The sequence below is a fragment of the Ovis aries genome, chromosome 3 (genome assembly GCF_016772045.2).
Source record: "Ovis aries strain OAR_USU_Benz2616 breed Rambouillet chromosome 3, ARS-UI_Ramb_v3.0, whole genome shotgun sequence".
Lineage (NCBI taxonomy): Eukaryota > Metazoa > Chordata > Mammalia > Artiodactyla > Bovidae > Ovis > Ovis aries.
The window spans coordinates 16853958-16881496 of record NC_056056.1 but is presented as its reverse complement, the minus strand read 5'-3'; the positions used below and the strand labels follow the sequence as shown (position 1 = coordinate 16881496).

Below are 27539 nucleotides of genomic sequence, written 5' to 3'. Positions count from 1 at the left end.
ATACTGGAGTGGGCTGTTATGAGGTCACTTGCTAGTAAGTGAAATAAGTCAAAACCAAAGAATCTCAAACTCTGGAAAATAATCACCAAAAAAAAAAAAAAAAGAGAGAGAGAGAGAAAACTGAATCAGCAACTATGGGGGAAAAAATGAGCAATGTCAGCACAGATCTAAATTTAGATGTGTACAGACAAACCAAAGAAACAGGGCAGAGGCTTAGAAGGGAGGTCTAATTTTATGTCCTTATTCATATATTCATATACTTTCCAAAAGGTTAATAATACATAGTAGGCTCTTTGTTATTATCAAGGAAAAAAATGTTAAAAACACACACACGCTAATCATTTACTTAGATCTACTTGGTGTCTGTACAAAATCGTTTTCCTGAAAGGTCTGGGCAGGCCACAGAGGTGAGCATGCACGGACTGAAGCCTGAGTTCAAGTGCAGCTCTTCTGCACACAGGCTGGGTGGCAACCTCTCTGAGCCCCAGCTTCTGGTTGGTGTGAGTTTGGCAGACGGGATTATGCATGAAGCGTACTGGGCAGGGCAAGCCTGTGTGAAGTGACCAGTAAGTGGCAGCGAGGGTTCTGTGCTGCTCACAAAATGACAACCAGGTATCTTTCTAGGTTTAACTGTAGAAGGATACCCAGCCCATGCTGTTAAATTTTATGTCAGCTGAAAATGCAGAGTCATCTGAAGAAGTGGTTCAGATTCACCGATTATGGGATGAATTTGCTATATCGTCATGAACTCATGGCATTTACCAAGGGGAACGTGATTCTCCACAGAACTGAGCAGATTGTGCGGAACCTGAAGCATTTATGAGTAGGGATTCACTGAAATTGAGAGCAAATTCCGGCATTCTGAATGCATTCTGAGTGTCATAGTCACTGTAAGGGTTAAATACGTCATCACTTTACATGGTTATTTGAGGACCAGTGAGCTTCCAAACAATTACCCAGGTTTCCCTGGTGGCATAGCAGTAAAGCATCCACATGCAACACAGGAGACGCAGGTTTGATCCCTAGGTCAGGAAGATCCCCTGAAAAAGGAAATGGCAACCCACTCCGGGATTCTTGCCTGGGAAACCCCACGGACAGAGGAGCCTGGCAGAATACAGTCACGGGGTCGCAGGAGTCAGACACAGTGACTAAACCACCACCAACAACAAACGATTGTACCCTTGGGGTCTTCCTAAGCTTGAGACTCTTGCACTGCGAGGCGTGCACCAGTTTAACAGGTTCTGTTTCATTCATTAGTACAAGGTGACCAGAAAAGACACGCTGGAAGGTACCTGGTCTCCCCGGGAAGGAAGGTGATGGGCATGGTCTCCGGGCAACCCTGGCCGGGGTGCCAGCTGGCTTTGCAGGCAGAGCAGAACTCCGTGTCACAGGCTTTGCACTGGACCAGCTGGGGGGTGTGCAGCCCCATCTCCTGGAGCTGGCACACCGCCTGGCATGTAGACGCCGGGCACCAAGTCCGACAGGGGTCCAGGAGCACCTCTGACACAAAGAGAAAAAATGGGCGAGTCAGAGTCTGCAGGACCAGGGAACTGGCGGGGCTTAGGACAGACGGACACGTCACCACACAGCTTCTCATATTTAAGGGAGAAAAGAAAATCAAGGTCAGACATAACATGAACTTTAGGATCTGGGACCCACCTGGGGGCCCCTTGGCCCCTCCTCCCTCCAGCCACTCCCCACTCCCGAGCCCACTCACATGGGGGAAGAGCAAACCCCCAAGTACCCCCAGAGTCCTCAAGGCTCCAGAGCCCCATCCTGGGAACCCCATGGTCCAGCCAGTGCCTCCTGCCCCCACCTGCCTGCCCTGAGACACGGTGTTGCCACGGCAACCCATCTGAAGTCTCATAGCCTTGGACGGGCTGTGCTGTGGGCACCCCAAAATGTTGGGTAAGGATGGAAGCATAAGATGAAAAGGAGATGGCTGGCTCTTCTCATCAAAGGGCCCATCCGCCTACAATGGTTTCCATCCCAAATTCACATCAAAGCCCTGAGCTAAGGACTGTGTGAAATTCATTCTTCGACAGCCAGTTTTCCCTCTGAAGTGGAGCCTGATTTAATGAAATTAGTGAGAAAGCTGATTTTGAAAAACAAGACCCTGTGACACTCACATGCCTTCTCATCTGTGTCCACATCTCACGTTTCTTTAAATAAAGGGTCCTGAGCTGCCCCCACCACCACAGTGAGCCTGATGATGGGTCCCCTGGGCCCTCTGTCCAGTGTGACTGGACTCTCAGTGCTGGGCGCCGGGAGGGAGCACCCAATTGGAACCCACACGGATGCTGATGCCAGGCCAAAAGGCGAGGAGGCCAAAGGATTACAGGGTGTTTGCAAAGGCCTCCAAGTTGGCCACTGATTTGCAAGCTGTTCCCAGGGTCACTCTTGAGAAGGAACGGACTCTATCTCGCTGTGAACCTAGAAGCAATGAAAGGCTCTTCTCGGCCATGTGACTGGCCAGTGCCAGAATGGGCCGGTTCACCCACATCAGAGATGGAATGTGTAGACATTGGGACCCCCAGCAGGCTGCGGCTGTCATGGGCTGCAGGTGGGCTGGGCTGCCCCTCAACAGGCGTGTGTTTGCCACGTTCCCTGAACTGGAAGCCAGATTCAGCCCTCAAGTTCTTGTCGGGTACCAACAGACTGAAAACCACCTTATCATCTAATTCTGACGGTGAGTATTTCAGTCTTTAAAGGCCACGAGGTCTCCATCTAACTGCTCAGCTCTACTTTGGAAGTACGAAAGCAGCTGTGTTGATCTATAAAGGAGTGTTTCAATAAAACTTTATTTACAATGCCAAGCCAGGGGCCAGGCAGATTTGGTTCACCAGCCATGGTTGGCTGACTCCTACCCTATTTTAAAAAGGTGAATTAGTCAATAGCACCTAGGGGCTTCCCAGGTGGCTTAGTGGGTAAAGAATCTGCCTGCAATGCAGGAGATACAGGCAGATGCAAGTTTGATCCCTGAATCAGGAAGAGCTCCCAGAGGAGGGCATGGCAACCCACTCCAATATTCTTGATTGAAGAATCCCATGGATAGAGGAGCCTGATGGAGTATATGGTCCCTAGGGTCGCAAAGAGTTGGATACGACTAAAGCAACTGAACACAATTAATAGTACAAAAATGATCAAACCAGTAGGTCCAGCAGAAGGTTTAGAAGACTTGCTGATACAAAGGAACTCTGGCATCCAGGACAATGTGGTACTTTCTCATCGATGTTCATGTTAATAAGGTAAAATCCTCCTGAGGCCTCAGTGGTGAGTGAATGTGTAAAACGAAGCCTTGTCATGAGCTGAGAGTGTTTGCTTTTGTAAGACTGTTCCTGGCCGCCAGATCCGAGGAGGTGGTTTTGTGGGGAAAATGCAAGTGTGTGGGGACAGCGGTCTGCGAGTTCCTGGGCTGAGAGGGCAGGAGAAAGAAGGACGGAGGGATGAACGGTGCCCTGGGGCAGAGGGGGTAGGGGGGAGAAAATGCTAAAGGCTGCTCCCCCAGAGCGCTGTGCCTTTTACCTGGCGGCCCTCCCCTGCCCCTATCTGGATTTCTCTACCACCAGTTCTGGCTCTGGGCTGGGTGAGCCCGGACCTGCCTCACCTACATCACAGGGCCCCCACAGGCACGGCCCCCGCAAGGACGCCATTGCAGGATGTGGGTGTTCAGTCTGCAAAGACTGCGGGACGCGTGCAGATAAGCTACATCCTCCGCTGGGTCAGCTTCCTGGCTGACTTGACAGAGGGTTCAATGCGGGTCCACCCGAGCCCCTAAGGGGACTGCCCAGTTCAGGTCCTTCCAGTCTCCATGGTGCCCCCTTCCTACTCTCAGCAGCCTGTGCCAAGAGGAGGCAGCCAGCTTTTCCAAGGTCTCTTCCTGCCTGTCACCGTTGGGCAGCATCTCTCGGTCACTCCTCTCAGCGCCGCACATGTAGCCCTGATTATAGGATGCGGTGTGCAGCAGAGGAGACCTAGTTAGTGTTTCCATGGTAACTACTTGCATCGTGTGACTTGTGTCTTCTTGGAGCTGTGAGAGGGCACTGCCCATCCCCATGGGAGAGACTCCCTGCAGCAGGCGGAGGGCAAACACCCTGCCCCACTGAGCTGCCAGCTCAGAGCCCCCCTCTCTCAGTGCTGCTGGCACCCCCCACCCCAAGAGCACAGCCGGGCTCTGCTCTCGGACGTCTATTAAAATTCTACAAGATCCCTCTGCTGCTGGAGTCTGCCCGCTGGGTGTGCAAGATGGGACACAACCAATAGGAAGATCCACACTGGCCACCAGCACAGCTTTTCTTTCCAGGATGTGTTTATGCATACATATCGATGTCTGTCTGCCTATCTACCTATTTATCTATCCATCACATCTATATATTTATATATACTATATATACCATATATATACTATCACATTGATATACTATACATTAGATACATTATAGCCAATATGTTATAAATATTATACACATTGTATCTAGTATGTATACATGCACATATTTGTACGTAATATATTTTCAAACAAAGCAAGACGTATATTTTCTGGCACAAGATGAAGAAACAAATCTGAGCTCCCCTCTCCCCAAGATAGATACATAAATAAAAATAAAGTAAGTCCCTAACAGTCATACTCATCAAAAAGCCCAAGACTCTTGTAAAAGGTGTTCTTTCTTAAACACGCTGTGCAGGGCAGTGGGTCCTCCGTTCCTTCTCATGCTGCTCCAGCTCCCACTGACCCGGAAATTTAAGCAAACAGTGCACCATGGCCCGGCCAGTGTCCAAAAAGGAACTCGTGTGTAACGCCATGGGGCATGACCTTCCCGGGGAGCCTGTAGCTCCCAGCTTTGCAGATCTTACAGCTGGCAGACAGAGTGTACACAACAGACCTCCTCCCAGAACCTCCCTCCTAGTGTCCTGCTCCCCAAGGACCCTGGCTGGAAGAGTAGGGACACTCAGGTTAAAATAAGGCTCTGATTTGAGATGTACAAATGGAGGGAGTATTGGAACTGTGACCACAGCACTTTTTAGTAACTAAACATTGTCGGAAGATGATATAGACTGTCACTTTTCCACCAGTCACCATCCTCATTTGAAGGTGACTTCAAAGGGCTTCCCCGGTGGCTCAGAGGTTAAAGCGTCTACCTGGAATGTGGGAAACCCAAGTTTGATCCCTGGGTCGGGAAGATCCCCTGGAGAAGGAAATGGCAACCCACTCCAGTACTCTTGCCTGGAGAATCCCATGGAGGGAGGAGCCTGGTAGGCTACAGTCCATGGGATCCCAAAGAGTTGGACATGACTGAGTGACTTCACTTTCACTTTTCGAAGGGAGAGAGCAAATTGAAAACTGCCTCACTGATCCTATCTAGAATTTGCTCAGTTCAGTTCAATTTAGTCACTCAGTCCAGTCCAACTCTTTGTGACCTCATGGACTGCAGCACGCCAGGCCTCCCTGTCCATCACTAACTCTCAGAGTTTACTCAAACTCATGTCCGATGAGTTGCTGATGCCATCCAACCATCTCATCCTCTGTCATCCCCTTCTCCTGCCTTCAATCTTTTCCAGTATCAGGCTCTTTTCAAATGAGTCAGTTCTTTGCATCAGGTGGCCAAAGTATTGCAGTTTCAGCTTCAGCATCAGTCCTTCCAATGAATATTCAGGATTGATCTCCTTTAGAATGGACTGGTTGGACCTCCTTGCAGTCCAAGGGACTCTCAAGAATCTTCTTCAACACCACAGTTCCAAAGCATCAGTTCTTCTGCCCTTAGCTTTCTTTATAGTCCAACTCTCACATCCATACATGACTACTGGAAAAACCATAGCTTTGACTAAAAGGACCTTTGTTGGCAAAGTGATATCTCTGCTTTTTAATATGCTGTATAGTTTGGTCATAACTTTTCTTCCAAGGATCAAGCATCTTTTAATTTCATGGCTGCATTCACCATCTGCAGTGATTTGGGGGCCCCCCAAAATAAAGTCTCTCACTGTTTCCCCATCTACTTCCCATGAAGTGATGGGACCAGATGCCATGATTGTAGTTTTCTGAATGTTGAGTTTTAAGCTGACTTTTTCACCCTCTTCTTTCACTTTCATCAAAAGGCTCTTTAGTTCTTCTTTGCTTTCTACCATAAATGTGGTGTCATCTGCATATCTGAGGTTATTGATATTTCTCCCAGCAATCCTGATTCCAGTTTGTGCTTCATCCAGTCCAGCATTTCACATGATGGACTCTGCATATAAGTTAAATAAGCACGGTGACAATATGCAGCCTCGACGTACTCCTTTTCCTATTTGGAACCAGTTTGTTGTTCCATGTCCAGTTCTAACTGTTGCTTCCTGACCTGCATACAGATTTCTCAAGAGGTAGGTCAGGTGGTCTGGTATTTCCATCTCTTTCAGAATTTTCCACAGTTTGTTGTGATCCACACAGTCAAAGGCTTTGGCATAGTCAATAAAGCAGAAATAGATGCTTTTCTGGAAGTCTCTCACTTTTTCGATGACCCAACGGATGTTGGCAATTTGATCTCTGCATCTTCTGCCTTTTCTAAATCCAGCATGAACATCTGGAAGTTCATGGTTCACACAGTGCTGAAGCCTAGCTTGGATATTTATGAGCATTACATTGCTAGTGTGTGAGATGAGTGCAATTGTGCGGTAGTTTGAGCATTCCTTGGCATTGCCTTTCTTTGGGATTGGAATGGAAAGTGATCTTTTCCAGTCCTGTGGGCACTGCTGAGTTTTCCAAATTTGCTGGCATATTGAGTGCAGCACTTTCACAGCAGCACCTTTTAGGATCTGAAATAGCTCAATAGCCCACTAGCTTTGTTCATAGTGATGCTTTCTAAGGCCCATTTGACTTCGCATTCCAAGATGTCTGGCTCTAGGTGAGTGATCACACCATCATGATTATCTGGGTCATGAAGATCTTTTTTGTATAGTTCTTCTGTGTATTCTTGCCACCTCTTCTTAATATCTTCTGCTTCTGTTAGGTCCACACCATTTCTGTCCTTTATTGTGCCCATCTTTGCATGAAATGTTCCCTTGGTATCTCTAATTTTCTTGAAGAGATCTCTAGTCTTTCCCATTCTATTGCTTTCCTCTATTTCTTTGCATTGATCACTGAGGAAGGCTTTCTTATCTCTCCTTGCTATTCTTTGGAACTCTGCATTCAAATGGGTATCTCTTTCCTTTTCTCCTTTGTCTTTCGCTTCTCTTCTTTTCACAACTATTTGTAAGGCCTCCTCAGACAACCATTTTGCCTTTTTGCATTTCTTTTTCTTGGGGATGGTCTTGATCACAGCCTCCTGTACAATGTCACAAGCCTCCGTCCATAGATCTTCAGCCACTCTATCAGAGCTAATCCCGTGAATCTATTTCTCACTTCCACTGTATAATCATAAGGGATTTGATTTAGGTCATACCTAAATGGTCTAGCAGTTTTCCCTACTTTCTTCAATTTAAGTTGAATTTGGCAATAAGGAGTTCATGATCTGAGCCACAGTTAGCTCCCCGTCTTGTTTTTGCTGACTGTATAGAGCTTCTCCATCTTTGGCTGCAAAAGTACAATCAGTCTGATTTCAGTGTCGACCATCTGGTGATGTCCATGTGTAGAGTCTTCTCTTGTGTTGCTGGAAGAGGCTGTTTGCTATTACCAGTCCATTTGCTCAGTGACTGGCTATAATTAATAGCCATGTTTCAGGTCTAACATTTTCATATTCCATTCAGACAGCTCTCTGGTCCTATTAAGTCTGAATCCTTTTTTTATTTTTTTGGTGCTTTGAACACAACACTAGCAAAATATTCTAAAGTGATCGTTTTGAGAGATATTTTTTTAACCTAAGTCAAGTTGGGTTCATTACTATGCAAAAGAAAAAAAAATCTTCTTTGACTAAGCCAAAGTACAGAAGAAATAACAACAGTTAAAATTATTAGGTAGGAACATTTACCCAGCTGCATTTTAAAATTCAATGTCATAGAAAGTTCATTTTCTTCTAACCCAAATAACTGCCAGTTTCTGTCAAGATTCCCTCTGGAAAATGTTTTCAGAAGAGGCTCACAGCCTCAGAAATCGAAATTAATCAAATTTATAGCTCTACATACCAACTTTTGTGTCATATGGCCATATATTTGAGCTATAAACTGCCCCAAACCAAAGAATATATGGCATTTCAATAAATAAGCTCTTGAAAACAAGTTTCAACGTTATCAGAACTCCTGTATGATATTTTTTAGGTTGGCCACACATTACCTTTTTTTTTTTTCTTTTTGCCTTGAAAAGTGAGTCTCAAGAGGAAATGCAGCTATCTTTAGCATTTCTTAAAAAAAAAAAAAAAAAAAAAGGAGAAAAAAACTTTCCACATTCAGCTAAACAGGCGTCTCTGGACACACTGCTCTGGTCTATTCCGCATTCCATTCCCATCCTGACAGTGTTTTCCTGTAAACACGAAGCCCGGGGGTGTGCTCATCTCTCATGAACGCCCGATTCAGGAGATCACTAAGAACCCATCCAGGAAGAGTGGGGAGCAGACAGCAGTTGCTCAATAACCCATCCGGAAATTACAGAATCCAGATACAGCATCTCCACGATAAAGTCTTACATACAGAACATTGTCTACACATGTCTGTTATTCTGCTTCTTTTCAGATGAGCCCAAGATCCAGAAGAGATATGAAAACAAGATCAAACAAAATCCACAGAATAATACCATCTTATGAATCCGGCATGGGGCTTCCCTGGTGGCTCAGACAAATAAAGAATCTGCCTGCGATGTGGAAGATCTGGGTTCAATGCCTAGGCCGGGAAGATCCCCTGGAGAAGGGAATGGCGACCCACTCCAGTATTCTTGCCTGGAGAATCCCATGGACAGAGGAGCCTGGAGGGCTACAGTCCATGGGGTCGTAAAGAGTCGGACATAACTGAGCGACTAACACACACACACACACACACACACACACACACACACGGACATGGCGCATTTCAGACAGCAATGACAAAGATCCACCAGACAATCAATGTGTCTTAACACTGAAGCAGCCTGGCTGCAGCCAGGAGGAGAGGGTGGGACCCTGCAGCGGTGAGGGGGGGACCTGGTCCATGCCTTTCCACCCACCAGAGACGGAAACCAGGGCGCATTAGTTAGCCTCTGTGGGTGTCTGCTAACAGGCAACCCTGCTGGACTGCTGTAAGGCTTAGTGAGACAAGACCCCAGCACCTACTGGCCCCATCAGCGTGCAGTAGACAGTGTGGGCAACAGACCTGTGGTCAGGGTGGTGACCATCACCATTCCACCCTGTCCGACCTCGGGACTTCCTTCCAAGGATTCCTATCTTTTAAATTCTGTGACGGCCTAAGGATTACTCCTCAGACTGTTAGGCCTTAACCTGGCTGGAGAATAACGCTCCATGAGGGTTTCTTTAAACCACCCCCATAATCCCAGATCCCTAGAAGCAAGCTGTTCCATGGATCTTTCCTGCTACCAACTAGACACCCCCCCCCCAATAGAGGCCATTCAACTGTGAGCTCTGCAGAAAACTCTGAAGCCAAGCTTCAGAAGGCTAATTTACATCAATGTTTTCACGTGTACTGCATCCAATGATGCACAGTGGCACCCACCCGAAGCACTCCCCCCAGTTTATACACCGGATTCAGTCACAGGAGTTGTAAGCGTCTGCGACACCGGGCACCTACCTCTTTCGAACTGTAGCTTTTTGTATCTTTGCATAATTTCAGCCGCCACCATGCACTCAATCTAAGGGAAGAAACAGAAGAAAAAGGAGTCTAACCATTTGAGGGCTAGCACACAATGCCAGGTCATCCTGGACAGAGCCTGGGACCCCCGACTCACTGGGGAGCCCCCGCACGTGCACCCTGATTTCCCCAGCCATACGTGCCTCATTCTCCTGCAGGTGGCCCTGTTTGGGGCAGGCAGCATCTGGACAGCTAATCGCGGTTTCTAATCCTTCTTTAATCAAGAGCTCCACATACTGTTTCAGGCACTGAAAAAAACAAAACACAGAGAAGTATCTGTAAACATCTTCCTTAAGGCTGAAGGAGCAGTGATGCATTTAAAAAAAAAAAAAAAAGACAAATCAAGCACATTGTTCCAGTACAGTTTTTTTGTATTTTTGCCCTGTAGTCCATGGCAACAACCAAATTAGAGGTTATATTCACTCGACAAATATTTGTGGGGTACCTCTGCTGCACCAGGGCTGAGGATGCGGTTGGGTCCCTGTGCCCGACCTCGGCAAACACCACGCCAGTATGCTCGGTGGGAGGAGCGGGGAGGCAAGGGAGGCTGGGGACCCATACTCCTCAAACACACACCAGATATCAGGGTTCTGCTCAGTCCCCTGTATGCCACTGTTTCACGTGACACCTAGAATGTTATCTAAGGAAAGATATGACCACGCCGTCAATTGGGTGTGAAAACTGAGACTCAAACAAGGAACTGTCAGCTTCCCCAGACAGCAAGGGCAGAACCCAGACTCCAGCACAGCCTCACCTGCCTCTTGGCTGCCCCTGCGCCCCCACCGAGAACCCAGGTCGAGCTGCCCACCCTCCTTCAGTGACCTCTCACGCAATGGGCAATGACTGGCTGCCACTCCCCACCCCTCGACTTGGCCATCTGGCTGAACATCCGAAGTAAGTCAGAAAAGTAAGTAGGAGACACAAACCAGAGTTCATGCCAAAGTGAAGCGGCCTTTCCCAGGGCCGGTCCACTCCTGCATTACTGTCTGCTGGTCTTGAAAATCCAATGCTCCCTGAAAAGCACTTTTTAAACAAAAAGTAGAAGAAAAGTGATGGTCTTCTCTAGGCAAGGTCACTGCCCGATGTGACTGAGACAGACATTAAAGCACTTACATCAGATGACATCAGAACTCAAAGAGGATAAGAAACCAGACCTCTCAGTGACGGCAACACAAAGTGAAATGTCTCAGCAGCCTCTCCAAGTCCACTTCCTGTCACAGCCTAGGCTGCAGAGCTACAGAGACACCTGGAACCCGGGTCCCTCCAGGCAGAGCTGAGGATCGGTCTCACGATGGGCTCGGGCCGCAGCTCTCTGGACAAGAGACCAGAGATGCCCATCCTGCTGGGCTTCTGAGACGGTAAGAAAGAAAGTGTGGAAAGTCACCTGGCGTGATTCCTGATACACAGACCAGCTAAGTAAGAGTGGTGGCTATTATCTGATGCATGTGTATCTTGGTCATTGGTGTCTTACAGTCATAGGTGTAAAATATCACAACCTTAGCAGCAAGATCATTCTTTTACTTTTTTTATAATTAAGTCTGTCTAAATTAAGTCTCTGGGGGACACTAGAATGCCATAAAGTGATAAAACGCTGAAAACTCTCACAATATTGTGCAAAGAAGTACAATGTGCAGAGAAGGCAATGGCATCCCACTCTGGTACTCTTGCCTGAAAAATCCCATGGACAGAGGTGCCTGGCAGGCTGCAGTCCATGAGGCTGCTAAGAGTCGGACACGACTGAGCGACTTCCCTTTCACTTTTCACTTTCATGCATTGGAGAAGGCAATGGCAACCCACTCCAGTGTTCTTGCCTGGAGAATCCCAGGGACGGGGGAGCCTGGTGGGCTGCCGTCTACGGGGTCACACAGTCGGAGATGACTGAAGCGACTTAGCAGTAGCAGCAAATCAAGTCTCTGGGGGACACTAGAATGCCATAAAGTGATAAAACTCTCACAATATTGTGCAGAGAAGTACACAATGAGAGGAAGCTGACAAAATGCAACAGTTAAAGCTGGTGTGATAGGTACACTCAGGGGACATTTCTGTGCAAGGACATCGCTGTGCAAGGACTTGCATGTATCAACAAGCAGTGCGTCACACCTGCAGAGGGCTGCCTGGTGGGTGAACATTCTACGCTCTGCACAATCTGCAAAATAACTGTTTCTGGAAGCATCTATTTGCATACTATATAAAAGGGATGGCGACTTCCCTGGCGGCTCAGTGGAGAAGAACCCGACGACCTATGGAGGAGACACCAGTCCGATTCCTGATCCGGGAAGACCCCACGTGCCACGGAGCAGCTAAGCCAGCAAGCCACACTCCTGAGCTTGTGCTCTAGAGGCCAAAGCCCACCCGCCCTATGGCCGTGCTCCACGACAACAGAAGTGACCACAACAAGAAGCTGGGACACCACAACTAGAGAAAAGCTTGCACAGCAACAAAGACTCAGCACAGCTAAAAATCAATTAATTAGTTTAGTTGAAAAAAAAACACACAAAGACTAGCAGAGCATGAAAGCCCCTTTAAAGGAGAGAGCAGTGAGGATCTATATCTGACCAAGCATCCATGGAAAACAAGACCAGTCTTCTTCCAGATAGAAACTGGGCCATGACTCACAAGCTGTGTTTTTCAATCTAATAGCAAAAAGATGTCTTGAAATGAGCACCCGAAAATGCCACAGAAACCTCGGTGAAAATAAACATACAGGACAGAGGCAGACACTGATGTATTCCCGACTATTGTATTAATTACAGCTCTTCTTAACCGAAGGCCTCAAGACTCCAAGTTAATCACCACCTGTGTTAGCCAACTAAACAAACAAGACTCTTAGGAGGTGTTAATCGCTCCCCTTAGACAGAGGAGAGAACAAAGCTTAGGGAAGTTAGGAACAGGACAAAGTTGGGGTCTGTAAGTGGAGGAGCTTGTCTCAAACCCATGTGTGCCTGACTCCAAAGAGGTGGCGGTTTTGTTTTTTAAATTCTGGCCTCCTTCCTCCCCAGTCAAGAATTCTTCCATAAGCAATCATTTCTTACTTATTTTCTGTTACCTCGTGTAAGTTTTCTAATGAGTACAAAGAATCGTATGCATTTCAGACCCGCAAAGTCTGAGTCACCCCAGAGTGTGTCTCTATGCGTCCCTGATGCTTGGGTGCTGGGACCCTCCAGGACATCAAGACCCCCAGTTTAGTTCAGTCGCTCAGTCATGTCCCACTCTTTGCAACCCCACGGACTGCAGCACGCCAGCTTCCCTGTCCATCAAGAACCCCAAGCCTCCTGGCAAAGACGCACCATGCTGAGGTTTCAGGGTGTGGGGGGGTTCCCACCCACCCTGGGGAGGGGGGTCAGGAAGGTAGCAGAGATGGAAAGCTGGCCAGAGGGACAAGGCCTCTCAGGAAAGGGCTGTCCACTGCACAAAGCACAGGAGGGTCCAGGAGCGGTGAGGCAGAGTATGGAGAGCTGCAGAAAGTTCCAGACTGTTCATTCTCCACTTTCTCAGCCAACCCTTTGAAACCCGGGTCCCAAGATGCAGAGCGGGGGCTACCGATCTGCTGGGAACCCCGTTGCCTCAGAATCCTTCACAAAGAGAAGGGGCTGCAGAGAGATGGCTGCCTGGTACGGAGTCTGCAACAAGCCTGAACTTGGTCCGCTTTCTCCCTAGGAGGCCCGTCGGCTACTGATGATGCTAACAGCTGGGAGAAACCCCCAGAAGCAGTGCTCAAAGGTGCCTGAGTGGCTTCTGCTTATCAGGGATCCGTGTTTACAAATGGCCCACACAGGCAGATCTGAACGGCAGCCATGGGACTCCCGTGGACCGGGTTCAGGCAAGACCCTGGGACCACTGCCCTGGTGGGAATGCCAGTGAACTGTCGTGCCAGATGTGAGCCTGCACCCCTGAGGCCCCTGGCCCCCCATAGTATGGAAGGAAACAAATCCCGAGGCCAAAAATGATGCTTCAGCGGCTAGGTGCCTGGCACGTGTACCACGAGTTCTGCCCAGCCCCCACGGCCTCACTCAGGGAGGGTCTGCTTACCCCCTCCTCTGCTAGGAGGCAGGCTCTTTGAAACCCAGGCTGTTTATCCTCCCAGGCCCTGGGCCTGATAGAGTGCTGCTGAAAAGCAGGGCCTTAACAACTCGGCAGGAGAGACAGAGGCTGACAGCGAGGGGAGTGAGTGGTCCGCACACAGACCAAGCCAACACCTGCACAGATGTGAACACGGACACGCATCCCTGCAGAGGGGAGACCTGGGGTACGGACCTCAGGTCACTGTCAGAGAGCTAGCTGGACGGGCACTCCGGGCCCCTTGGCGGGGGAGGAGGGCAGACACTTCCTACAGGGCTGTCCTCAGGCGGCTGGAGCCACCACCCAGCATGGCAGGCGAGACGAGGATGCTTCATGCAAACCCCTCGTCCAACTGCTGCCAGGGGCTGGAAACTGGAGCAGACCACCCAGCAAGCCCTGCCGTGTATGTTCTGGCAGCAACGCCACTCCAGGCTGCAGGGATTGACTTCACCCAAACCAGGGACTCCAAGAGATGAAGGCTGCTTTTGTATTAATAAAATTTTTAGAGGGGAAAAAAAAAATCAAATTTACTTTCTACTGGGAAAAAAAAAAAAAAAAACACCTCTCATCTACGTGTACTCTCGGTCCAGTGGTCTTGCCAAACCACCAGCCAGCTGTCTCCTGGACTCACCTCCTCTGAGTTCTCTGACCCCTTGGGTGCTGAGGCCCAGGTAGGCCCCACAGTTGGGGGGCACTGGGTAATGTCAATGCTCAGCCCGCCATATGTCCCCTGGGCCTTTCCCTCAGGGTCCCTCAGGGTTTCTAAGAGTCAAAACCCAGTCAACCACTGGACCAGGAAAATGGCTTTCCATGCAGGCAGTGTCCGTGGTGGAAGGACACACAGAGAAGGTCTCAGTAACACCAGTTCCTGCCACTCTGACCCTGTTAGCCTGCACCCACCAGCCTCTCTCTCTGTCCACATGGAGGTCTTCCCACTAAAACCCTGCCAGTCTACCAGTCCAGACTGGGGTGCCCATCCTTTCCACGGGCCCCCCAACCTGCAGCCTGGTGTCCGTGCACAGCTGACCCCACAGGCAGCTGGGGCAGACGTGACCCCTTCTGAGGCCCTGTCACCCCAGAATGCCCCCACCCTTGTGGGAGAGTGTGTGACCACAGGTGCAGAGAAAGACACAGGCTGAGCCCGTCTGATGGGCAATGCTCTCCTTCAAGAGCACGGAGTCGACAGTTCTTAGCTGTGAGTCTGTCATTTGCTGGGATTTTCCAGGTCAATTAAACCAGCAGGCACTGAGCATCCGCTTCTCCGGAGGGTGGCATGGGGAGCTGTGATGGTGGCCGTCCCCGCCTCACCACAACAAGCGCAAAGAGGCAGACTGGCCGGCCCGAGGTATGGATACTGCTCACTCAATATCGCTGCCCAGAGAGGAAGTTGTCCATCCCAGGGCTGGGTCCGCCCACGGCACAGAAGCTCCAGGAGACGGTGCACAGGTGTGACAGCATGTGGAGTCGAGAAACAGGGCAGGTGGTCCAGCGGGACTACGAAGCCTGGGGGCAGGGTAGACGCGAAAGCGCCCCAGAGCTGAGCCGAGCGGCAGGTGTCATCTATGGAGGCCGTGGGCTCCAGGGTGCCCAGAGTCGATCCATATCACCAAAAGATGTTGTATAAGAACCTGGTCTCCAAGTGTGAAGATGAACCTGACGGGGCAGGATGACCAGTCCCAATCAGGGCACTGGGACGGCCCTGGCTGTGGGTAGGGAAGTGGACCCAGCCTCCGCCCAGCCTGCAGCTACACGAGGATCTGAAAAGCCAGCCATCAAACGTGGACCTGCCTTGGGAAGCCCTGCCGGTGCAGTCACACGCCTGCTGATAAAAACGCAGGAGGATGTCCTTTGTTCTGGAAAGAACTGCCCTGTTCTGAGAACTGGGCCATGGCCACAAGGACCCAGAGGACGAGTGATACCTGACCCCGGGGGCTGGTCTCAGGGTGACACTGGGAGGTGACCAGGAGGCAATAGTGGGGATGTTCTATGGACGACTCAGGCCAGCTCTGATGACCTGGGAGCACTCTGGGACCGAGCCAGGCCTTCCCCTTGCTCCCCCAGCCTCACAGAAGAACATGAAGCTGAAGCTACTCCTTCTGCTCATCCGCAGAGACCAAAGCCCGTCCGACGCTGCCCGTCCCCAGTGTGCTGGCTGAGAGGTGGAGCTTCTAATGGGTAGGCGCCATCCGCCCCCCTGCCTCCGCAAGGAGGGTGCTCTCCTCGGGCTTCTGACAAAGCTGCAGGAGAAGCCCTACGTGCAGGACATGGTCTGTCTGCTCCAGAGTCGTGAGGATCAAGAATGAGCATGTTATCCGACTACATCTTCATCATAAAGACCTCTCGGGGGAAGGGAAGACCGGAGGGGTTGTGAGGAAGTGAAGCTGCTCGGTCAGGTCTGACTCTTTGAGATCCTTTGGACTGTAGCCCACCAGGCTCCTCTGCCCATGAAATTTCCCAGGCAAGAGTATTGGAGCGGGTTGCCATTTCCTCCTCCAGGGGATCTTCCTGACCCAGGGATCAAACTCAGATCTCCCACATGGCGGACAGATGCTTTGCCATCTGAGCCACAAGTAGGAGGGGTTAACATACAATAATTCAGGGAGCTGCAAGTTAAATCGACAGTCATCCCTCCTGTGGATTTCTGGGGCTTCCTCTGTGTTCTCGGGCACCCAGAGTGTCCCAGGGTGGGTACAGAGAGGGACCCGGCACATGGTGCTCAGCAAATCCACCAAACCGTGATGGTCATCTGAGTGCATCTTTTAGGACAGATGTTCCCTGGGACGCATGGCTGGGGAAAGCTGCTCTTTTGGATTCTTGCAGTTCTAACCCTGAACTCAGAAATGAGCTAAAGGGGTTAAGGGCCTGCAGACGGCCTGCCACGGAGCAGCTCCTCCACACATGTGCCCTGAGCCTCGGGGAGAACTCCGTTCATCTCCATTACACGGGTGAGGCCCACAAGGACGGCGGAGTCAGAAACAGCCTGCATTTTAGGGCGCTGATGCCCAAGCGCAGTTCCAGGCTTTCTCTGGACCCTCTTCCTCCTCGAGGTCAATCTTCTTCTTCTAACCCAAAGCCTGTAATTTTCTGATCATTTTTTTATCTTAAGAGAGCCTTCTCTTCATTCTTCTCTCCTCAGGTCTGTCCCCAAGAAAAAGACACAGGCACTTCTGCTGGTGGGGGCCCTGGGGCCTCCACGAGGGGATTGGGCCTTCCCCTGCCCCCCAGGCTGTGGGCACACAGGTGTTTCCTGTCCTTCAAGCCACACGGAGCTGCAAACCCAAGCAGGCCTGGTCTCAACATCTTAATTTCTAATAAACAGTTGTGAAAAAAAAAAAAAAATCACAACCATCCCCTGTTTCTTAGTGCTCCCAGCAAGCCCCCTGTGAGAAAACAGTGCTCTTTTCCTCTGTTCACAAGCTCTGACTTAAATTAAGTATCTGATCTGAATTAGAGCTGCTATCCGGTAGAAATAGGAAACTAAAACGACAAGGACAACAAATGAAAGGCGGGGTGAAACCACGGCCGGGTGAACGACCGACCTTACAGAGGAGGAGAGCTGTGGTCTCGGGAGGCCCTCCCCGCAATGGCATACTGGGGGCGACAGGGAGGGGCTGGGAGCTTGCTCCCAGGCACAGCTGCACAGGGAAGCCAGCCAGTTAGCTGAGGCTGGAAAACTTCCCTTCAGGCAAGAAAAGAGGCGATTTTGCATAAAGGGGATTCTTTAATCCAGCCAGACACGGCTGGACCATTCCAGTTCACCCTTTAGAAATGAAAACTCTCTGTGTTCTTCTTGAGCTGGAGGTCTGTCTGTCCATCCACCTCCCCCCGGGCCCTCTGCCTCCCATCCTTCCCCAGCTCAGAAAATGCCCCAAAACAGCTTCCTGTGCTCCAGGTTGAATTTCCTTTCCTGGGGCGTCAGTGAGGCAACATTGCTTGGCCACCAAGCACGTAGCTGAGGCCGACTCTCTGTGGTTCAATTCATCTATCAGGATGATTAGATAGCATCATCGACTCAATGGACATGAATCTGAGCAAACTCTGGGAGATGCTAAGAGGACAGAAGAGCCTGGCATGCTGAGGTCTGTGAGGTTGCAGAGAGTGGGACACGACTGGGCGCCTGAACAATAGCAGTCACGGGTCCTGCTGTAAACCAGGTATTTGGGGGCAGAATTGTGCCCTCAAGAAGCCAGGGTCTAGCATAAAAGGAAGTTGGACACACAGACTTAAATGACTGCAACCTCCGTCTCCTTATCCGTAAAATGTAGATGATGCTACCAAATGAGCCTACATTTTAAGAGATCTTGATCTTGACCTTGATCTTGTCTTTCAAGATCAAGAGACAAACAGAGCAAGGGGCAGGAAGGGAGAAGCCTCTGGGGAGGCAGCTGTGAGGGGACAGAAACTAACCAGGACATCTGAGCAACACACAGGCAGGCCGTCTGGAGAGTTTACTTGTAACAGTAACTTTTTTAGTTGTTCACAGTTTAAAGAAAAATATTTTTTCTGGACTTTTTTAAATTTTGGAATTCCTTGAATGGGAAAAAAAAAAAATGCAATGAGACAAACTGAAAATAAATCCTACACCCGCACTTTCCTTTTCTGATGACTAAAATGTTGGGTCTGAGTGAGGCCTGATGGGAACAGAAGGCCTGCAGCCCTTAAGTGCCGTACAGCCTTTGGCTCAAAATGATGCTGGCGGCATCTTCAGGAGATCCAGGTGTGCTTTCAACGCTCTCACGGGAGGGGAGTTTGGGGGAGAATGGATGCACGTGCATGTATGGATGGGCTGCTTTGCAGTGCACTGAAACTATTCACAGAGGCTCCCCTGATGGCTCAGCGGGGAAAGAATCCACCGACAATGCAGGAGACATGGATTCGATCTCTGGGTCAGGAAGATCCCCTGGAGAATAAAACGGCAACCCACTCCAGTGTTCCTGTCTGAAAAATCCCATGCACAGAGGGGCTACAGTCCAAAGAGTCGCAAAGAGTCAGACACAAGTGAGTGACTAAGCATACTGACATGTCTAACTATCACAACATTGTTAAGACTATACATCAATATAAAACCAATTTTAAAAAAATACATCCTCTTCAGTTTAGCGCTAAGGCAGTGCCAGGGGACACACAGAGCCAACTCTGCTGTGGGCATACTCGCCAGGACGGCACCCCGACCATCTCAGGCACACCATTGTTTAATTAAATCGGACGCAAGCTACGGTGAAGGTTTCTTTTCCAGAAAGGAGCGTGCACACCACGGCAGGGTTTCTCAGCTGCGTTCCCAGCTCCCAGGCCTCTGTGTAACTGACCACTTCTGCGCCTCGAGCACCTGCAAAGGAACCTGCCTGGGGAGCCCGATGGACTCAGAAGAGAATCCTTCCAATAAAACTGCGTAATGGTGAGTGACCCTGCATGCTGTCTCTAAAACAAAAGCAGAAGGCTTATCCCGAAATCCTTTTAAGCCGGCGTTCCCGGCGAGACCAACCAGGGTGCAGAAGACGCACTGGCACTGGGCGATGGTCGTCATCTGCTCCACGGGGTACTCCCCCAGGCACAGCTTGCAGGACACCAGTGGGTCCAGGGCCAAGTCCCAGGACGGCCGGCAAGCGCGCGCGGCGCTCATGGCAGAGCAGTCTGAAACGAGAGAAGCACAGGCCGTCAGATCCGCGTGGCCTGCACGGAACCCGGGCAGGGCCACTCCTGGCTGAACCTGGGGCCCCGGGGCTGGCCGAGTGACTGCTGAGGGGCCAGAGTTTCATAGGCCTCATCGGGTCCTCCGAGAAGTTTTAGCCAGAGGCCCCTGACCTGGTCTGTGGGTGATGCTCCTCTCCTGTATTGATGGTAATATGCCTTTCCCATATTGATGGTAATATACCTTCCCCTATTGATAGTAATATTCCTTCCCCATATTGATGGTAGTATTCCTTTCCCGTATTGATGGTAATATACCTTCCCCTATTGATAGTAATATTCCTTTCCCGTATTGATGGTAATATACCTTCCCCGTATTGATGGTAATATTCCTTCCCCGTATTGATGGTAATATACCTTCCCCGTATTGATGGTAATATACCTTCCCCGTATTGATGGTAATATACCTTCCGCGTATTGATACCTTCCCCACCAATCAAGCACCCAGCCCAGGAGGGCAGGACCTCAGCAAGTCAGAGAGAGAAGCTTTTGTTGATCAGGTCAAGCTGTTGACCTGATCAGGTCAAAATAGCTGTTGATCAGGTCACGCTGTTTTCTGCTGTAGGAACACCACAGGAAAGCCAGTGTGTGAAGCTCTGGCCTCAGTGCTCTGTGTCCTCCAGGTGGAATGGTCTTCCCACACCATCTCTGTCCTCACTGCCCAGGTGTCAACTGACCTTCCAGAAACATGCACCACTGCCTCCTAAGAAAATCCTGGAAGATTGTCTAAACTGTGAGCTTCAGGGAGGCGGGACCTTGGTCAGGCTTGTTCACTTCTGTGGGTCAAGTGCATCCCGCAGTGTCTTGGGTGAAGTGGACATTACACAGAGCCATGGATGAACAGCCCTCACCTCCCCAGCCTCCCCGACATTCCCTGGCCATGTTCCCCCTGGTCTGTGCTCCCCTGACAGTATGCGTCTTCCTATTACTATGTTCACACACTGATCTCCACTGTCTGTGGCTCGAGGGGGCAGAGAAACAGTCAGCCTCCAGCTCTCAGCTCAGCTCTGACCCATGTGGCCTCCGTAACTGTCTGCTGATGGATCAGATGCTTGCATCCAGGGACGTGGCTTCTCCCATCCTGCCCCTGGCACTGGATTTAAGCCTTAAAGACATTTATTTTGCACCTGCGTTGGTAAGTACGTGCTTTATTCCACCAGCACCCCTTGCTCCCCAAATTCAGAACTGAGAAAGATTCATATAAAATTTCACATAAAATTCCTGGCCATCTGAACTCTTACCATTTGCTATCCTAATCTCAGGACCTAACTTGATTTAGACAGCGGGCATCCTTTCCTACGGAACCTCACTGTCTGAAGTGAGGAATGAAAAGGTTTGGAGAGCAAGCTACATCTGCATTGCCCCCAGCCTGTGAGGTCGTGAAAAGAGGGTTTGTCTCATTCAACTCCACACATATGGCAGAAGACTGTTTACATGTGTGCGTGCTAAGTTGCATCAGTCGTGTCTGACTCTTTGCAACCCCATAGACTGTAGCCCACCAAGCTCCTCTCTTCATGGGATTCTCCAGGCAAGAACACTGGAGTGGGCTGTCATTTCCCTTCTGCAGAGGATCTTCCTGATCCAGGGATCAAACCCGCATCTCTTGTGTCTCCTGCATTGGCAGCTGAGTTCTTTACCACTAGGGCCACCTGGGAAGCCCAGAAGACTGTGTACATAGTGACAAAGATACAACACATCAAGGGGAAGAAAAGAAGACAGAACAGCACCAACCCAAGACCAGAAAGTACACAAAACGGCTCTCGGATCTTAGAAAGTCTCAAAGATACATGAGAGAGTTCTCCACCTTGGGGTATTCAGTTTCAACTCAAGAACATTCTCTGCCAAATAAAAAGCTAACTGATAACACAAGGGAGAGTTTAGGATTACGCGAGAAATCAGTGCTCCGGAACTTCGGAAAAACTAGCAACCAGCCTGGGTTAGAATTCTCAGAAGAGGAGAACTTTGCAGGGGAGAAGTTTGAGTTTTAAGGGGAAGTTGCATTTCCTATAGTTGTGAAAAGGGGGTGGATATCAAAATAGGAGAGAGAAGCGTCTGAGCATCTTTCACCAGACAACAGAGATGACCCCACAGGGACTCTATGCTTCCAGGGCCAACAGAACACCCATAGCTATAGGGCGCTGGGTTACCTGACCTCAGTCTGCCCATCTGTGTGATGGCGCCATAATCTCCATCTCCCAGGGCTGGTGCAGCATTAGGAGAGACCGTATGAAAGGCCTGGCACACCTAGCAAGGCTCAGTAAACCCCCTCTGCCTTCCCCTGCGATGCCTCATGTAGTCACAGCTCATCCGCCTGTGAGAAACACCGATGACACCGGTCCTTCCTACAGGGGCCTGGATGTGGCCACCACCCGTGTGAGTCATTCTCAAGGTCACGGTGTGTACACGTGTGTGTATGTTCAGTCGCTCAGCCATGTCTGACTTTTGCAATCCGATAAACTGTGGCCCGTCAGACTCCTCTGTCCATGGGAGTTTCAAGGGAGGAATACTGGAGTGGGTTGCCACGTCCCCCTCCATGAGACTGATAGCTTATGGTGAACGAGGTCAGATTTGTGATCTCCGAAGAAGAAGATTTAGATTCAGGACCAGGGACCAGGCTTGATCACTCAAGAGCTTTTATGTAGCAGAGTTTTATTAAAGTGAAAGATGACAGAGAAAGCTTCTGACAGAGACATCAGAAGGGGGACAGAGACAGCCCCACTAGCTAGTCTTTTCAAGGCCTCATATACTTTTATCAGACCCATTCCCGCAACATGCATCTTAAAATAACCAGATTAGAACTAATAGTAGAAAGGTCTCACCAGACTCACTCCACAACCTACATCTTAACAGGACTACAACTAACAATAGAAAGGTCTTACTAGACCCACTCCCATAATATACATTTTAAGACAACAGGATTAGTCAGAAGGTTAAGCAGAAACATGTCCTTGAGCAAGATACATTGTTATATTGACTAAGGCAAAGCAATGTAGGAAAAAAAAACAACAACAAACACACATTTGTAGTTTTCTCCTCAGGAGCTTCAGATAGCTTTCTCCTCCTTGGGGACCCTGGACTTCTTATCAACCTGCCTAGGAACTGACTCTCTCCGGGTCTTCCTGATCCCGGGACCAAATCCACGTCTCTTGCATCTCCTGCATTGGCAGTTGGATTCTTTACCACTGTGCCACGTTGTAAGTACAAGGGTTATGATACTTCTCTTAAAAAAAAAAAAAAAATCCTCTTCTTGTGTTTTGACAGTCATAGTTCACCGGGTATCACTAAGCAAATATTTAGTTAGGATGAAGCACTGTGGGTTCCAGGCAGGGCACCGGTGGAGTGAAGGCACTGGGACTCAGGGGAAGAGACCATAGGATGATCGTGGAAACTCAGAGGAGATAAGACACGAGGACACAAGACCCAGGGTGTGAGTGACGCCAGGCTGACGGAGCAGCAGAGGGGACCCTGACCTGTGAGAGCTCAGACAAGCAAGGGGAATTACCGAATTCCAGCTGGAATGGGCTTTGGCGGGGCAGACAGAAATCAGAATTCAGAGCAGTGGCCTCTTCCCAGGTCAGTTAATATCGGAGACCAACTTAGTCTGAAGTGTAACTTCCATTGTTAGAAGAGAACTCTGAGGTGGTCTGCGGCTAAGAATCTGCCTGCCAATCCAGGGGACACGGGTTTGGTCCCTGATCAGGGAAGATCCCACATGCCAAGAAGAAACTAAGCCCATGTACCACAGCTACTGAGCTGGTGCTCTAGAGCCCGGGAGCTGCAACTGCTGAGTCCACGTGCCATACAACCCCTGCTGTGCAACAAGAGAAGCCACCGCAACTCCAGAGCAGTGCCCGTCCCAGGTAACGAGAGAAAATTCGCATGCAGCTATGAAGACCCAGTGCAGCCAAATATAAGTAAATAAAATTGTAGAAGAAAACACCAAAAAGAAGAAGAAGAGAACTCTGATACAAATTCAAGTAGCTTTCAGAATGGTTGGAGTCTTCCAGATAATTAAAACAGACATGATAATTTGAACTTAAGTCAAAGGGGCCAGAGCAACTTAGTTGATTTGAGGGGTCATTCAGCAATCTGGAGGGTGCAGAGGGTACCAGAGCCAAGATTCCCCCACTCCCTGAGTCTATTTTCTTTGGTAACATTTCCCTGCACCTTGAATCTATGATTATTATTATTTTAAATGTCCACTGTTGTTTGGATCCCGGGATCATGGGCCAAGATGTTTTTGTTTATATTTCCCAGTACCTTCTTCTGTTTTAATCCTTAATGTCTCTTAAAGCTCACAGGACGGAGCACCAACTATATTTTGATTAAGTTGTTGTTCAGTAGCTCAGTCACTCAGTCGTGTCGATTCTTTGTGACCGCATGGACTGCAGCATGCCAGGCCTCCCTGTCCTTCACCATCTCCCAAGGCTTGCTCAGTGTCCATTGAATCAGTGATGCCATCGAACCATCTCATCCTCTGTTGTCCCCTTCTCCTCCTGTCTTCAATCTTTCTCAGCATCAGGGTCTTTTCTATGAGTCGGCTATTCGCATCAGGTGGCCAAAGTATTGGAGCTTCAGCTTCAGCATCAGTCCTTCCAATGAATATTCAGGATTAATTTCCTTTAGGATTGATGGGTTTGATCATCTTGCTGCCCAAGGGACTCTCAAGAATCTTCTCCAACGCCACAGTTCAAAGGCATCAATTATTTGGTGTAAGAATGTTAGCTAGGCCCTAACAGGGATCACAAAACTTTATTAGAAGCACTGAGAAATCACTTAAGACTGGAAGTGTCCCCATGGAGGCAGAGATTGCTCAATTGGCTTTTCTGTCCTGGAGAGCTGAGGACAGGCCGCAGTGGACACTGTCCGCAAGGTCTGGGGCCCAGATTCTGCAGAGATGTCACCTGCCAAGCGTCGGATGACACGGTCTGTCACCCAGAGACCTGGGTTCAAATTCCTGTCTTGACACTTGGTCATGTGATTTTGGAGAAATTACTCAACCTCCATGAACTTTAACTAAGTTGTTTTTTGTTTTTTTTTTTCTCTCTGTTAAACCTATACATCATCACCTCCCATGTACAGTTGTGAAGAGTGAGTGAGAAATAATATATTTAAAATTCCTGGGACATAGTGCCTGCTTGGTAAGGCAGAGGTCATCGTGCTAGACTGAAGAGCCTGAACATTAACCAATGAGAATGAGAGTGAGGAGAGAAGCTGAACCAAAAAATAAGATCGGCTCAGGGTCAGGAAGTTCATGCTGATGGGCCCAGATTACTTTGGAAGAAGGAAACTGACCCAAACCTCAGAAGCCTCCAGTTGCGCAGGCTGCGGTAAGGCTGGACATCACCCCAACTGGCAGAAATCGGGAGCTTTACTCTTGTACACTGTCTTGAAGCCCACAGCCCCACCCCACACACTGCCTCTCACCCTGGGCCGCAGGTCATCCCTGGCTAGTCCCTTCCTAGACGCCTCATTCTCCTGCAGCTTGGTGCCTTTCCTGTTTACAGTCTGGCCAAAGACATGACTTTCAGTCCAGCGCAGAGGCCTTGACCTCTTGCTTCCTTTCTTCCTGGACCACGGTTTCCACTTCACCTGAGACAGTGCGGCCTTCCGCTGCCCTGGGCACAGGTCAGCCGCGGCCCCTCACCTCCGTGTCTTCCAATTTAGCCTTGGAGCAGGTCAGACATGATTTCCTGGCACCTGGTCAGTATTCTTTCCTCCAGAGTAGACCCTCTCTGAGGTGAGCTTATCATCACGATTAAGAGGGAACAACAACTGGGCATATCTTACCAAAAAAAAAAAAAAAAAGAAGAAGAAGAAGTTACATTGTCTAAGCCCATCACGACCTTCCCGACACACAGGATGGGCTGAATATGACCTTGCAAACATTGAGCAGCTGCAAACTTGAAATAGGAGTTGGCAAAGAAACTCACAATGCACAATGCAAGAAAAAAACAGTCTTTGTTTTCCTAATGCGAACGTCAAGACGAATGAAACAACAAACTATTTTAAGAACATCTGGTCAATTATAAGTATTATTCAATCTAAGCAACTCAAAATGTTTATAAAGCAAGTCACTCATTAAGCACCATGGGGTTATGCAAAGAGGGTGCATGGTGAAGAGAGGTCTACAAGGATGAGAAACAGCCAGGAGGGAAAAGAACCCATTGAGGGAGACAGTCATAAAGGTATGATGTGGTTATTTGACCAGAACCATCCTAGCCCTGGGGCATTCCAGGTGACTCAGTGGTTAAGAATCTGCCTGCCAGTGCAGGAGATGAAAGAGACTGGGGTTCGATCCCTGGGTTGGGAAGATCCCCTGGAGGAGGAAATGGCAATCCACTGCAGTATTCTTGCCTGGAGAATCCCATGGACAGAGGAGCCTAGGAGGCTACAGTCCAAGGGGTCCCAAAGAGTCTGACATGACTGAGCAACTAATACACATCCCAGCCTCGGGCTTTGGGGCTACGGATCCTGCACGTCCCTCTTTACCCTCAGTCACCCCTTCAAAGCACAGCAGTGAAAGGGAAACCAAACCAGGTGGCCAGCCAGTCACACCCACCCTTTACTCTCAGGACCTCCTCCAACAAGCCCTACTGCCCTAAAGCCAACTGAGGTGTGTCCATGTTCTTCCCCGGCAGAGGGAGCAGGAGAAGACAAAGCAACCTGAGTCTTCCAGGGAGTTCCCATCGCAGTATATCTGAGAAGCACTGGTCTGTGATTCCACAGGATTGCATTGCCCCAGGCACCTCCCAGCCAGAAGTCCATGGCGGTAGAAGCTCAACACACGATCAACTCTGAAAACCATGGTACTGGGCAATCCGTGTCTGCCAGGCTAGGTTAGACTCTGTGTACAGATCTTCCTTTATTCTTTGCCATCACTCTCTCTGGGGGAGCAAGCGAGGATCAGGGGGAGGCAGCCCCCTCTGCCAGCCCCAAAGATGATGTGTCAGCGCCCAGGTGTAACACATGTGCCTCTGGTGGGGGCCGGAAGTCAGCACTGGTGGGGGCTGTGTGCTGGGGGAGGAGGGGAGGGTGAGGGCTATGCAGGAACTCTGTATTTTTATCTTGACTTTGCTGTGAACCTAAAACTCTTCTGTATGGTAAGTCCCTAGAGATTTCCATCAGTTTTATAAATCTAAAAAGTCAAATCTGTTCATCTAAATCTAAAAACCGAATCTGTTCATCTGAGTTGCCCTAAAATAAAACATTTATTTTAAAATTTTGTTTTTATTTAAACCCAAATAAGCCTATTAAAGGGTTTCCCTGGTGGTACAGTTGGTAAAGAATCTGCCTGCCAAAAAAAAAAAAAAAAAGAATCTGCCTGCCAGTGCCAGAGATGAGAGAGATGTAGGTTCGATCCCTGGTTTGGGAAGATCATCCTGGAGGGCTACAGTCCATGGGGTTGCAAGAGTCAGACACGACAGCCCTATTATTAATAAAATGCAGAGTCAACTGGGAATATTTTAAGAGTCTAAAATTTTAATCTGTTTTAAGATTGTATTTTCCCCAAGCAGCAATATTTTTGTTTTTAACTTTTTTTTTTAATTGGAATACAGTTGATCTATAATGTTGTGCAGGTTTGGGGTCTGCAGCAAAGTGATTCATATATACGGATATATATTCTTTTTTCAAATTCTTTTCCTTTACAGGTTATTATAAGATATTGAGTCTAGTAACCTGCGCTATGCAGTAGCTCCTTGCTGGTTATCTATTATGACATGTGTGTATATGTTAATCCCAAACTCCTAACTTATCCTTCTCTACCCCCTTTCCTCTTTGGTAACCATAGTTTGTTTTCTATGTCTGTGAGCCTATTTCTGTTTTCTAAATAAATTCATTTGTATCTTTTTCTTTTAAGATTCTACCTCAAACAGTACTATTAATTGTGATACTAAAAATCAGAGGCCATGGGATTAACTATAAGTGGGCAGATTAGTGTGTATATTTTTAACCACCCAACCCCATGTGGATCTTGAGGTGCTAATGAACGCAGTAACACTCCAAGAAGCTGTACTACAGGCTGTCTCCACTGGACAAAAAAAAAAAAA

General features: G+C 49.0%; 1 protein-coding gene across 14 annotated transcripts in view; it reads right to left on the bottom strand.

The window, feature by feature from the left end:
- Nucleotides 1-27539, bottom strand: part of RNF144A (ring finger protein 144A) — a 133731-nt gene that overhangs the window by 18759 nt on the left and 87433 nt on the right. For 8 of the 14 annotated variants that reach the window (XM_060413809.1, XM_042245756.2, XM_027966484.3 and 5 more), the window contains 4 exons: nt 19283-19431; nt 9885-9989; nt 9682-9742; nt 1293-1500 (listed from right to left, as the gene is read on the bottom strand). In XM_060413809.1, coding sequence (XP_060269792.1) covers nt 1293-1500; nt 9682-9742; nt 9885-9989; nt 19283-19420 — 512 coding nt within the window. In that variant the 5' untranslated portion in view covers nt 19421-19431. The remainder of the gene's footprint in view (nt 1-1292; nt 1501-9681; nt 9743-9884; nt 9990-19282; nt 19432-27539) is intronic. The other 6 variants (XM_060413810.1, XM_060413811.1, XM_042245759.2 and 3 more) reach the window with 2 other exon arrangements.